General features: G+C 43.6%; 1 protein-coding gene across 1 annotated transcript; it reads left to right on the top strand.

Annotated features, from left to right (window-relative positions):
* Positions 1–558: 558 nt before the first annotated feature.
* Positions 559–1,524, top strand: LOC141153363 (olfactory receptor 5B12-like). Its single transcript, XM_073638071.1, has one exon. It carries the CDS (start codon positions 559–561, stop codon positions 1,522–1,524), a length of 966 nt encoding a protein of 321 aa, XP_073494172.1.
* The last annotated feature ends 13,635 nt before the right edge of the window (positions 1,525–15,159 follow it).

A 15,159-nucleotide genomic window follows, 5' to 3' on the forward strand; every position in this document is an offset into this window, starting at 1 on the left:
TTTGGTTTTGTGTCCCTTTGAATGGAATGGGATTTGGATATGTTTGTCAAACTGCCGAGCTGTACCAAATCGAACCTTGAAAGATTTGCTCATCTCTAATCAGAACGTGTGAAAGAGCCCTAATGAAGGATTTTCACCCGAAATGTTACGCAATACTGTACTTACTGCAGTGTAGTCAATGGATATGAAATACTGTCAATAATTCCTAGTAAAAGCATCTCCAAGTGCTTAGGTAGGCAGTTTCTTTACTCAGTCTACTAAAAAATATTATTTTGGCACCGGGTCCAGGTATAAAATATGTTTATTTAAACACACCTCAGATTGGCACATCCATTTGACTACTATTTTGACTCTGGTCTTATGTACTTGGCTATATCACGGTTCATAAAAGGGCTGAGCAATACAGAGTTATATTCTTTATATATCTCTGTATGTCTCCAAATAAGGAATGAAAATGTACTGTAAATTAAGTACAAGAAATTATTTAAAACTATTTTATGATATGTAACAGTAAATTATCATTGTGTTTTATTGCAGGTATCATAAACAAATGCAAAAATGAAGCAAAATCAAACAATTATTACCTATTTCATCATAAAGGGAATATCTGATGTTCCTCAGCTCCAGGCTCTGATATTTGCTCTCACTTTACTCATTTATCTCACTGTTCTTGCTGGGAATATGAGTCTTCTTCTCCTGGTCTGTCTGGACTCCCATCTTCACACTCCTATGTATTTCTTCCTTGCTAACTTGTCCGTAGTAGACATGACCACTTCCACTGTCACCCTACATAAGATCCTTCTAACGTTCCTCACTGGAGATAACACAGTGGTCTACCTGGCCTGTATGGTACAGTTCTTTGTATTCGCATCTTTATCAGGACATGGACTTTTCATACTTACGGCCATGAGCTATGACCGATATGTGGCTATTTGTAGGCCCTTAAATTATAACATTATTATGAACTTTAAGACATGTCTTCTGTTGGTCTCATTTTGTTGGATCTTTGGCTTTCTACAAGTTGTACCTTTTGTCTGGCTCATGTCCAAGATCTCGTGTTTTTCCACCAATGTAATTGACCATTTCTGCTGTGACCTTGTCCCCTTCATGAAAATTGCCTGCAGTGACATCACAGTATTGAAACAACAGTCTGATATACAAGGACTGTTTGTATATATTGTTTTTCCATTTCTTCTCATTTTAACATCCTATACCTTTATAATAATTACCATAATGAAGATACGTTCCAGTATTGGTAGAAGAAAAGCCTTCTACACTTGTTCTTCCCACCTCACAGTCATCGTGTTGCTCTACACAACGTTGATCTTTCAATATTTATTACCAAATGATAGCATAAGCTCCAAAAAGCTGTATTCTTTGTTTAACATGGCTATCCTCCCAATGCTCAACCCACTTATTTACAGCCTAAAGAATAAAGATGTCAAAACAGCTTTTAGAAGGAGGATCGGGAAGTGTAAAGCAAATGCATTTTGTTGTGTTATAACAGCCAGTGTCATAAGATAGAAGAAAAAAATCTAAGTTGATATATTTTCTCAGGCAGCATGAATCTGACACTACCGTCATTATTGCAACCGTGTATGCTGTAACTTGAAACGCTGCCATGCGTGTTTTGAAAAAACAGCTGAGGACCATACATCTAAAATGACTAGTCTAAAAGGCCTAATTCTGGTGGCTTCTCCATGCTTAGACTAACAGGTCTCTCCCTAGGTCCCTATGTGTGTATAGGAAGTGTTAGTGTAAGGAAGGAGTTAAAGCACCACTCCAGGTTTTTTTTTTTATTGCAGCGCTGGAGTGGTGCTACTAACTTCTGTACCTAGCATTAAGCTCTTCCTGGCGCTGCTCCAGTCCTGAACAGCCATCTTATGACTGCAACTTCTGACTGACTGGAAGCCAGAGGTAACAGACACAAGTTCTCAATGTAAATCTGTGAGAGTCTCGATCTTGTCTCATTCTGACTCCCATACACTTACACTGAGTTGTGACTTCGAGATCGCTTAGCAAACACTGGAGCGATCCGGCAGGTCACATATTGCTGGAGATAGACTGGAATAGTGTCAATAACCAATGAAGATGGTGGCTTATGAATATGAGTCTAACTGCAGGGAAAATAAATTAGTTGCATCACTCCAGCGCTGCAATTAAAAAAAAAACACGAGTGGCGCTATAATGTTTTCAGCACCACCAAATCTCACAGTGAAAGTGGGTGAGTTCTCACAGAAACATTTGAATGAGGAAATATTGAGGATTGTGACTAAATTATGTGGATACACTAAATTTCTTTTACCTACTACGGAGTTATAAATTCTGCTATTTGCCATAATGTAAGAAACACTTATATTTATGTATGTAACGTTTTTATTCATGGAGCCTATAAATATATGAATACTCCAGGATCACCTTGGAGATTGCTGGAAATTACATGCCTGGAATTATCTTCTCTTCTCACTCGCCTTAAACTGAATCCCAGAAACTTTAAGTCAGGCCCACTTCACACATCTATGTCTCCGGTACGTGTGGCATCTGTTTTCACATGTACACACACACACCCATTATAATCTATGGGGCTGTTAACGTGTCCGTATTTTCAGATGGACCATGTGTTCGTGTGACCTACATGTAGACATGTCAGTTTTTTTTTCCTGCAGCACGTATGAAAATACGTACTCCACACACATAAGTGTGAAATCCATGTGCCGCCTGTGTGACACGTACCGGAATAGACTGCAGAATTTAAATTAAAGATTTTTAGGTGTTAAATATGTGCAAAGAGAGATAGATATATAGATAGAAAAATATATAACAGATAGATATCCGTGAGATATATAATTAGTGCCTTGTGTGCATATTATACTGTACATGTACAGTATTAACCTAATAAATAAATGAAAATATGATGTGGGGTCCCCCCCATTTTTGGTAACCAGCAAAGGTAAAGCAGACAGCTGTGAGCTGATATTATCAGGCTGGGAAGATCCATGGTTATTGGGCCCTTCCCAGCCTAAAAATACCAACCCGCAGTCTCCTCAGAAGTGGCGAATCCCATGAGAACACAAAGACTCGTAATAATAGCATGATTAAGTATTTCTTAAAATATCAAAAGGGAAAAAATAAAAAGAAACACTAGACCTACACGTTTTGAGCACTAAGGCTCTTAATATGATTAACCCCATAATGACGAATGACAGATATAGCACATCATGAGCAGATGTAAGTTCCCGTTAAACTGTCACTGTGTGTAAACACACAAAGACAGCTCAATGCCGACAGCTGTCACTGACCCATGTCATCTGTCCCTGCACTCAGATCTCTGTGATAGGTCAATCACTCTGACTGACCGATCACAGCATGTTTGTGCAGGAGGTGCCGAAATATCAGCACCTCCCACACGTTCACCGCAGGAGCTCGGCTAACAGCCCTGCTCCTGCAGTAACAGCCAGCACCGTCCCTGGCTGGTTAACCCTCCAGATGCCGCGATCGAGAGCGATCACGACATTTGGAAGGTTGTGGAGAGATGCAATGACCAATGAGAGTGTCCCCTGCTCTCTGATCGCTGTGATTGGATAATAAATGTAACTATCCAATCACAGCAATGTATCCAAAGGATAGAGCAGCTTAGCGCCAATCCTTCTCACTGTCAGTGACTGTGTCGGAGATCGGACCTGTGCTGCTGTCAGAAAAGTTCTATAACATCTCTATAAATAACCCTTCTTCTAGTGACACCCCAGCCTCCCTGTCCCTTTTCATATCTCCTGTGTCATTTTATATATACTGTATAATATATATATATATATATATATATACATATATATATATATATATATATAATTATTAGATATCTTCACTTTTTTTTGTCCATCCATCCATCCGACATAGTTAGCTAGGGTTAGGGCTAGGGTTAGGGTTACTTTGTGTTTTATAGTTTTATAAAAAAATATATAAAAAGTAAAACTAAATAAAAAAGTTTCTTTTATATACTGTATATATATATATATATATATATATATATATATATATATATATATATATATATATATATATAGTACAGACCAAAAGTTTGGACACACCTTCTCATTTAATGATTTTTATGTATTTTCATGGCTATGAAAATTGTACCTTCACACTGAAAACATCAAAACTATGAATTAACACATGTGGAATTATATACTTAACAAAAAAGTGTGAAACAACTGAAAATATGTCTTATATTCTAGGTTCTTCAAAGTAGCCACCTTTTGCTTTGATGACTGCTTTGCACACTCTTGGCATTCTCTTGATGAGCTTCAAGAGGTAGTCACCGGAAATCCTGGTATGCATGGCACCCCTCATCCCTATCCTGGTATGCATGGCACGCCTCATCCCTATCCTGGTATGCATGGCACCTCTCACCACTGATCCTGGTATGCATGGCATCCCTCACCTCCAATCCTGGTATGCATGGCACCTCTCACCTCCAATCCTGTATGCATAGCAACCCCTCATCCCTAATCCTGGTATGCATGACACCCCTCATCCCCAATCCTGGCATGCATTGCACCCCTCATCCTGGTATGCATGGCTCCCTCATCCCTCATCCTGGTATGCATGGCTCCCTCATCCCTCATCCTGGTATGTATGGTACCCCTCACCCCGAATCCTGATATACATGGCCCCCCCAGATCCCTATCCTGGTATGCATGGTACCCCACATCCCCCAATCCTGGTATGCATGGTACCCCTCATCCCCCAATCCTGGTATGCATGGTACCCCTCATCCCCCAATCCTGGTATGCATGGTACCCCTCACCCCTCAATCCTGGTATGCACGGTACCCCTCACCCTTCAATCCTGGTATGCTTGGCACCCCTCATCCCCAATCCTGTATGCATGGCACCCCTCACCCCCAATCCTGGTATGCATGGCACTCCTCATCCCCAATCCTGGTATGCATGGCACCCCTCTTCCACCAATCCTCGTATGCATGGCACCCCCAATCCCCAATCCAGGTATGCATGGCACCCCCCATCCCCAATCCTGGTATGCATGGAACTCCTCATATCCAATCCTGGTATGCGTGACAGTCCTCATCCCCCAATCCTGATATGCATGGTACCCCTCATCCCCCAATCCTGGTATGCATGGTACCCCTCATCCCCCAATCCTGGTATGTATGGTACCCCTCATCCCCAATTCTGGTATGCATGGTCCCCTCATCCCCCCAATCCTGGTATGTGTGGCCCCCTCATCCCCCAATCCTGGTATGCATGGTACCCCTCATCCCCCAATCCTGGTATGTATGGTACCCCTCATCCCCAATCCTGGTATGCATGGTCCCCTCATCCCCTCAATCCTGGTATGTGTGGCTCCCTCATCCCTCAATCCAGGTATGTATGGTACCCCTCATCCCCCAATCCTGGTATGTGTGGCCCCTCATCCCTCAATCCTGGTATGTATGGTACACCTCATCCCCCAATCCTGGTATGTCTGGCCCCCTCATCCCCCAATCTTGGTATGCATGGTACTCCTCTGCACACATACAAAAAAACTAAACACTTATACTCACCTTTCCTCCCTATGCTCCAGCGCTGCTGTGTTCTGCTCTGCTGGAGGCCTGGGGAGGAGTGCGACACCGGAGCAATGCGCTGCAAATGTGTCTTCAGTAAAATGGCGCCGGATAGCGCTATGCGCATGCGCCGATTCCGAGGCCTTCACTCCACCCCCAGTCTCCGGCCAGAAGAGAGGCGCCGTGGCAACGCTCCTCCCGGTCAGGTAAGTATGTAAGTATGGTGCCGGAAATCGCGGTATGTGCTCAGTGTCTACGCATACCGCGATCTCCGGCGCCATACACTCCTCTTGCCTGTAATGGCTCCAAGCGTTCTTCTGTCTGGAGCCAGACTGCGAGTCGCGCATGCGCATGCTATAAAGGCTTCAGACAGAGACGCGCATCCCCGGTTATATTATAGACACTTATAGAAAGAGAAGATAATGAACAGCCCCAGCAAAGGGATTTGGTGCAAAGCTCCGGAGGCACATACCTGTCCACAATACATCCAAAAATTATGGAAGCAGCACTCCAATTCAGTGAAAATAGATGATTTTAATGGCCCATATGGCGAAGTTTTGGTCCACGGTGGGGATCTTTCTAAAACAAAGTGCATATGCATAGTATATAAGGCAAACCAATTACAGAGGTAATTTAGCAGCAATTATTCAAAAATAGTGTATTATGACATACATATTATAAATCATCCGATAGGAAAATAAAAATTGTGTAATAGTAAAGTGACCATGTGCAAAAAGATACAATGTACATGAAGATAACAATAGAAAATTCCATATTTTGCATAATTAATCATTCAGTAACAGCTGTATATAATAAGCAGACAAAGTGACTCACCCCATATTTCATTACATTTGCGTCCATCACCGGCGTCCACATAGTACTAGTGCGCATGTCCAGAGCGAATATACTTCCGCAATTGCACTATAGCACTAAGTCACAAAGATAAGGGCAAAGTGCATGCGCAGTGTCCACCACGGCCTTATTCGCCATCTTGGATCCGGGACACCATACAATGCCCAGGCGCCATATGACATCAGGGCACGCTTGCGCATAGTAAAAAGGTATCCTATCAGGTGACAAAAACGCATTCAGTGCACGCTTGAACAACACATCTGACACCAAGAGGGAATGTGGCCCAAACAGTGTTCTTATTATATGCACATAGAATATTATCCATTTCAGCGCAGACCACAATGCATCAATCCTGGCGATACCAGACAGCATGGTCAATTGAAATCTAAGGTAAGAATAGGTATTGACAAAGTCCATATCTGGAATGGGAACACTCCCCATTAGCTGGGAACAGCAACCCTGAGTCCAAAAAGGGAAGGAGAGAGTACAAAGTACCTACCTCTGTGAAACCACAACCCATACAGACTATATGTACCTTTATAAACCAACCTCTGACCATATACTGTAAATCATAGTCACCATTATTATCATATCCCTTATTATAAAAAAAGAGATTATATTCCTCTGGACAATAGTACATCATAATTTACAGAAAAAGTTCTTAATAATCAATCAGGATAAAATTAACTATGTAGAATAGGGATGAATCACGTCTCCCGAAATTTCTAACAGCTGTAGTTGATCTAAAAAAAAAAGAAAAATAAAAACAAATTAGTGCCATAAAATACCATAGAATAGACGAAAATCATCAGGATAAACTAAGGATTTTCAATGTCTACAAAGTAATATTCATTTTAAAATCCACATTCAAACCATGTGTCTTCAAAGTATCCAATTTCCTAATCCACTCCAATTCCCTTATTTTAAGCAAACGTTCTCTATCCCCTCCACGTCTCAAAGGTGGTATATGGTCAATGATTCTAAATTTTAATGATTTCTCTGCATTTCCACTTTCAACAAAATGTTTAAAAACCAGCAGATCTAATCGTTTTATTCTAATAGTGTATCTGTGATAATTTATATGTTTTAAAGTCCAATGTAGTTTCGCCGACATACAATAAATTACATGGGCACTGTAACAGATAAATTGTGTATTCAGAAGAGCAGGTAAGATAGTGATTAATCAAAAATGTCTCACCAGTTTTTGTATTCCGAAATTCTCTCCCTTTTAACATATTAGCACAATTGATACAACTAAGGCACGGGAAACAACCCATTATTTTTTACCAGTAAGCGAGGTCTGTACAGACACCTTGCATGATCCTACATCCGAGCGAATCAATCTGTCCCCAATATGTGGACGCCGGTGTTTGGCGCAAATGTAATGAAATATGGGGTGAGTCACTTTGTCTGCTTATTATATACAACTGTTACTAAATGATTAATTATGTACGAATATGGAATTTTCTATTGTTATCTTCATGGTCACTTTACTATTACACTATTTTTATTGTCCTATGGAATGATTTATAATATGTATGTCATAATACACTGTTTTTGAATGATTGCTGCTAAATTACCTTTGTAATTGGCTTGCCTTATATCAGGGGTCTCAAACACGCGGCCCGCAGGCCACATTCGGCCCCTCCGGCTGCTTCTTGCGGCCCGCAGGCACATAGACCCCGTAACGATCACGGCTCGCTCCAGCAGCCGCCATCACACTGTAGTGCAGTGTATTGCCGCACAGAGAACGGCTCTCTGCACAGCAATATCAGTGCCAGCCGCCGGCCTATCAGAGGTCAGCAGCTGATATCTGCGTCCCAGCGTAGCGGCGTATGACTTCACTGCCATGCGCAGATGTCAGCTGCTGGCCTCTGATAGGCCGGCACCTAGCACTGATATTGCTGTGCAGAGAGACGGTCTCTGTGCGGCAATACACTGCACTACAGTGCTGATCTCGGCGCCTGCTACAGAGAGCCACAATAGTTAAGGGGTCTATGTGCCTGCGGGCCTCAGGTGCAGAAAGGATGCTGAGGGAACGGAGGACAGGTGAGAAGAATTTTTTTTTTCTCTGTCATGTGAAGTACAGCACAGGGGACCTGTGCTCAGTATGGGGGGGGGCACTGTGCGCAGTATGGGGAGGACCCTGTGCGCAGTATGGGGGGGACGGGCACCCTGTGCGCAGTATGGGGGTGGACCCTGTGCACAGTATGGGGGGGGCAGGGACCCTGCGCACAGTATGGGGGGGATGGGGTCCCTGTGCGCAGTATGGGGGTGGAGGGACCCTGTGCGCAGAATGGGGGGGACCCTGTGTGCAGTATGGGGGGGTGGGGACCCTGTGCACAGTATGGGGGGTGGGGACCCTGTGCGCAGTATGGGGGGTGGGGATCCTGTGTGCAGTATGGGGGGAACCCTGTGCTCAGTATGGGGGGGGGACCTGGATTGGAGACCGCGTCTGCAATATGGGGGACCTGGATTGGAGACCGCGTCTGCAATATGGGGGACCTGGATGGGAGACCATGTCTGCAATATGGAGGACCTGGATGGGAGACCATGTCTGCAATATGGGGGACATGTCTGCAAGATGAGGACCAGTTCAAAAGGTGTATAGAAAATAAAATTGTATCACTAAAAATGTCACTTTGTCATGCAAATAATGCGGCCCCCCAAATTAAATGTTTTTCCGTGAACGGCCCATATATTGCTTAAGAAAGGTCCCCACTGTGGACCGAAACGTCGCCATATGGGCCAATAAAATCAAATATTTTCACTGAATTGGAGTGCTGCTTCCATAATTTTTGTATATATATATATATATATATATATATATATATATATATTGTAATGCAGCGGCTTGCTGCATTACTAAATTGTCCAGGGGGTGTGTTCTGGCTGACCACGTACCTCCCCTTCAGGTGACTGATCACATGACTGTGACATCATCACAGGTCCTGTGTGCACGGAAGGTTATATAAATCCTGGTGGTTTTGAAACAGTGGGGAGGCAAGAGGCCTGATCCCTGTGTCTGGGACACCATTAGCCTTGGAGAGGCAAGAGGCCTGGAGACCACGTCTGGGGAGCCGTAAACCACAGCTGTGGCAGAACAGAGCTGATAGAAGCAGCTAAGACCTGGCAAAGGTAAAAACGGTGCTTTATAAGGACATTGTTGTTGTTACCTTGCTGAAGTCTGTATTTGAAGCCAAGCGGGCATAGCTGCCACTGAAAAGGCTCTAGGATATTACAAGTGTAAAATGCCTGTGAGCCACTGTGATGGACTATGTTATAAGCAGTTTATGATGTGTAATAAACTGCTGGTCTTCATATTACCGGAAAATGTTGCATGTGCGCCTTACTTGACCCGGTGAAGTGAGTGCCCCTCAACATGTTCATTAGTGCTACCTTACAATTGGTGGAGAATGCGGGCAACTGCAGCCTGGTTACAAGGGGTAATGGCACAGGACGACGAATGTGGATGCAAGCATCTTGCTGTGGCTCGGCGGGGCCACGAAGATTAAAGCATCTGGCTGTAACTCAGCGGGGTTACGAAAATTGTTGTCGCACTCAAACCTGGTTTGCTGTGGCTTGGTGGGGCCACGAAAATTTTCCGGGGAGAGCGGTGTGAAGTGCCTAGTGTGAACAGCGTACCGTGATGGCTATGAATGGAGAAGTATCCCGAGACGGAATGGAGAAGAGGTTGGATGACCGGCTGCAGGCGTTCTGCAGCAAAATGGAGCATCCTGAAGAGGTGCAGGAGCAGATAAAGATGGCTGTGAAGGGAGCAGCAGATGAGTCTGAAGCTATTGAGCGATTAAAGTGCCGGTTAAAATCGCAGCAGCAGGCATTTGAGAAACGACTACAGGACTCGCAGCAGGTATTTGAGAAACGACAACAGGACGCGGTACAGGAAGTGCAGGAGCTGTTGGCCTTTTACAGAATGGCAGCAGCGAACCATTCCTTGAGTTCTCCTGTGGCGCCAGTACTATCCCTGAGTGCCCAGGGAGGTAGTAAGATACGTTGTGAACAGGGTCCTAAGAGTGTTGAGCGAACATGCTCAACACTGCTTGGTACTCGCCCGAGCATCACGCTACTCGGGATGTTCGGCGAGCACCGAGCATTTCCGGGTTACTCGGGCGGGAGCTCGGGTCTCCGCCCTGCATGTTTGGCGCTCTTTACAGAGCCAATGAACATGCAGGGATTGCCAGCCAGTCACTGTAATGCCGCAGCCATGTTGTTTGTGGGCATTACAGTGATTGGCTGGCCGCACAGCGTCACCTCGAGTATTTAAAACCGGGCGCCGCCATCTTGGACACAGTGGCTCCGGATCAGACAGTGTAGGGACAGCGCTGCTGATTTAGGGAGAGATATATCCTGCAAAATAGTTAGTGTAGGGTCTGTAAAGGCTGCCAGATCAAACAAACAGTCCTTCTCAGGACTAATATCCATCCCAGGTATATCAGGCAGGCAGGCAGGCAGGCTGTATAGGAGACGCAGTGGTTATACCAGCAAACGCTGCATTACAGTCCTGTGTGCTGCTCCTGTTGCTGAAATTGCTGGACTTAGCTCCAGGTCCCGGGGGCCAGGAAAAATCCTTTTTTTTATCTAAATCCTCTTTTTTTTTTCCTCCTTCACAATGTACAAATACCCATCTTATTAACCTTTTGGTGCCCCCCCCAGAAAAAAAAAGTGTGCCTCTGATTTTTCAGACACAAATATATCTGTTGAAAATAGTCTGGTGTATGCCAGAGAAATAGAAGTGTGGTTTTGCAGTTCTATGGGCCATTTGTATCTAAAAAAAACAGTTTGAGTGTGTCGCTCACTGTTCAGCCGCAAATATATATATATTTTAAAAAGCCTGGTATACACCAGTAAATTATTACTGTGGTTTTGATGTTCCACGGTAAAACATCTCTATTATCCTGTTTTTGGCATTTTTTGCTGTATAAAAATAATAATAGTGTCTCCCTGATTTTTCAGACACAAATATATCTGTTGAAAATAGTCTGGTGTAGGCCAGAGAGACAGAAGTGTGCTTTTGCTGTTCCACGGTAAAAAAACTCTATTATCCTGCTTTTTGCATTTTTTGCTGTAAAAAAAAAAAAATTGTGTCTCCCTGATTTTTCAGACACAAATATATCTGTTGAAAATAGTCTGGTGTAGGCCCGAGAAATACAAGTGTGGTTTTGCAGTTCCACGGTACAAACCTCTGTATTATCCACTTTTGGGACATTCGTATCTAAAAAAAACAGTTTGAGTGTGTCGCTCACTGTTCAGCCGCAAATATATATATATTTTAAAAAGCCTGGTATACACCAGTAAATTATTACTGTGGTTTTGATGTTCCACGGTAAAACATTTCTATTATCCTGTTTTTGGCATTTTTTGCTGTATAAAAATAATAACAGTGTCTCCCTGATTTTTCAGACACAAATATATCTGTTGAAAATAGTCTGGTGTAGGCCAGAGAGACAGAAGTGTGCTTTTGCTGTTCCACGGTAAAAAATCTCTATTATCCTGCATTTTGCATTTTTTGCTGTAAAAAAAAAAAAAATAGTGTCTCCCTGATTTTTCAGACACAAATATATCTGTTGAAAATAGTCTGGTGTAGGCCCGAGAAATACAAGTGTGGTTTTGCAGTTCCATGGTACAAACCTCTGTATTATCCACTTTTGGGCCATTTGTATCTAAAAAAAACAGTTTGAGTCTGTCGCTCACTGTTCAGCTGCAAATATTTATATATTTTAAAAAGCCTGGTATACACCAGTAAATTATTACTGTGGTTTTGATGTTCCACGGTAAAACATCTCTATTATCCTGTTTTTGGCATTTTTTGCTGTATAAAAATAATAATAGTATCTCCCTGATTTTTCAGACACAAATATATCTGTTGAAAATAGTCTGGTGTATGCCAGAGAGACAGAAGTGTGCTTTTGCTGTTCCACGGTAAAAAATCTCTATTATCCTGCTTTTTGCATTTTTTGCTGTAAAAAAAAAAAAAAAAAAAAAATAGTGTCTCCCTGATTTTTCAGACACAAATATATCTGTTGAAAATAGTCTGGTGTAGGCCCGAGAAATACAAGTGTGGTTTTGCAGTTCCACGGTACAAACCTCTGTATTATCCACTTTTGGGCCATTTGTATCTAAAAAAAACAGTTTGAGTGTGTCGCTCACTGTTCAGCCGCAAATATATATTTTAAAAAGCCTGGTATACACCAGTAAATTATTACTGTGGTTTTGATGTTCCACGGTAAAACATCTCTATTATCCTGTTTTTGGCATTGTTTGCTGTATAAAAATAATAATAGTGTCTCCCTGATTTTTCAGACACAAATATATCTGTTGAAAATAGTCTGGTGTAGGCCAGAGAGACAGAAGTGTGCTTTTGCTGTTCCACGGTAAAAAATCTCTATTATCCTGCTTTTTGCATTTTTTGCTGTAAAAAAAAAAAAAAAATAGTGTCTCCCTGATTTTTCAGACACAAATATATCTGTTGAAAATAGTCTGGTGTAGGCCAGAGAGACAGAAGTGTGCTTTTGCTGTTCCACGGTAAAAAATCTCTATTATCCTGCTTTTTTGCATTTTTTGCTGTTAAAAAAAAAAAAAATAGTGTCTCCCTGATTTTTCAGACACAAATATATCTGTTGAAAATAGTTTGGTGTAGGGCCGAGAAATACAAGTGTGGTTTTGCAGTTCCACGGTACATACCTCTGCATTATCCACTTTTGGGCCATTTGTATCTAAAAAAAACACTTTGAGTGTGTCGCTCACTGTTCAGCCGCAAATATATATATATATTAAAAAGCCTGGTATACACCAGTAAATTATAACTCTGGTTTTGCTGTTCCACTGTAAAAAATCTCTATTATTCAGGTTTTGGTAGTTTTTTCCGTAAAGAAAAACAGTAGTGTCTCCTGACTGTTGTGACACAAAAATATATCTGTTGAAAATAGTCTTGTGTAGGCCCGACATCCCAGTGTGGTTTCGCAGTTCCACGGGTCAAATCGCTGTACTATCCAGTTTTGGGCCTTTGGTATCTAAAAAAAAAGCAGTTTGAGTGTGTCGCTCACTGTTCAGCTGCAAATATCTCTATTTAAAAAAGTGTGGTATACCCCAGTAAACAATAACTGTGGTTTTCCTCTTCCACGGTTCTAATCTACTCTTTATTACCCTTTTTCCATTGATAGTGCAAGTGTAAGCTATTTTACTTCATTTACAATGGGCAAGGCGTGTGGCAAGGGACGTGGAAGTGGATGTTCTGGTGATGGTTCGTGCAGAGGACCGGGCCGTGGCCAAGGTGAAAATGTGCCACAACCAACAGCCACATCTTCTCGCTTCCACTTCTTGACCGAATTACTAGGGAAGCACAGAACAACACCAGTATTGAGAACTGATCAGTGTGAACAGGTTATTAATTGGATAGCAGACAATACTTCCAGTTACCTGGGCACCACCACCTCCGGTCTGTCTTCCACACGGTCAACTCTTAGTAGCCGTGAGTCTCGACCGCATACTCCTCCTCACCCTGATGCTCCTTCCTCCCACCATGCCGAGTGTCGTCAGACAGCAAGTGATCCCACACTTGGACACTCTGAAGAGCTGTTCACTGGTCCATTTCCATATTTGGGCCCCTCGCCTGATACGCTTGAAGTGGTGGAAGAGGAGATCCCATGTTGCGATGCACAAATATTTGAACAGCCACAGCCACAGGAAGTCGACGTTGGCAATCTGTCACAAGAGGTGGACGATGACGAGACACAATTGCCAGGAAGTGAGGAGGAGGATCGTGGTGTGCAAGTGGAAGAGGAGGAGGTTGTGGATGATCTAGTAACTGACCCAACGTGGAAGGAGGACATGCAGAGTGAGGCCAGCAGCACACAGGGGGAGGGAGGCAGAGTACTCCAACAGGCAGGAAGCAGTGTCCGCAGACAGAAGGCAGGCAACCGTTCCCCGTAACACCAACACGAGGGACGTTGCCAGTACAAGCGGTAGGTCTTCCAGAGTCTGGAATTTTTTTAAAGACTCTGCTGATAACCCCAAAAAAGGCCATATATTCCACCTGCCATGCCAGCATCAGCAGGGGTGACAAAACTACCAGCCTGACCACCACCAGCATGATCAGGCACATGGCAGCAAAGCACCCGACTTTGTGGGGCGAAACCCAGGGTCCACGACCAGTGTCAGCGGGTGTCCCCACTGCTTCTTCCACTGTTGTGCGTGCAATAGAACCCCCTGTTGTGTGTGCAAGGCAATCCCCTGTACATACTGCATGTAAAGTTGCCCCCTCCTCTCAGTCTTCACTTGTTATGGCAGTTTCTCAAGAAACAGCATCAACGTCCACGTCCACGTCCCACCGCAGCATTCAATTGTCCATATCCCAGACCTTTAAATGAAAGCGGAAATTCGCAGCTAACGCCCCACAGGCCACAGTCCTAAATTCGCACATTTCACGACTGCTTGCATTGGAAATGCTGCCTTTTAGGCTGGTGGAGACGGAATCCTTCCGCAATCTTAAGGCGGTGGCCGTCCCTCGGTACTCGGTCCCCAGCCGACACTATTTTGCCCGGTATGCCATCCCCGCACTACACAAGCACGTGTCCCAAAGCATCTGCCGTGCCCTCAACAACGCAGTTACTGGGAGAGTCCACCTGACAACGGACACGTGGACAAGTGCTTGTGGCCAGGGACGGTACATCTCTCTGATGGCACACTGGGTAAACATAGTGGAAGCCGGAACCAGTCGGACCTTGGGA

The sequence above is a fragment of the Phyllobates terribilis genome, unplaced genomic scaffold (assembly GCF_046119375.1).
Source record: "Phyllobates terribilis strain yellow unplaced genomic scaffold, ASM4611937v1 Scaffold_7__3_contigs__length_470593459, whole genome shotgun sequence".
Taxonomy (NCBI): Eukaryota; Metazoa; Chordata; class Amphibia; order Anura; family Dendrobatidae; genus Phyllobates; species Phyllobates terribilis.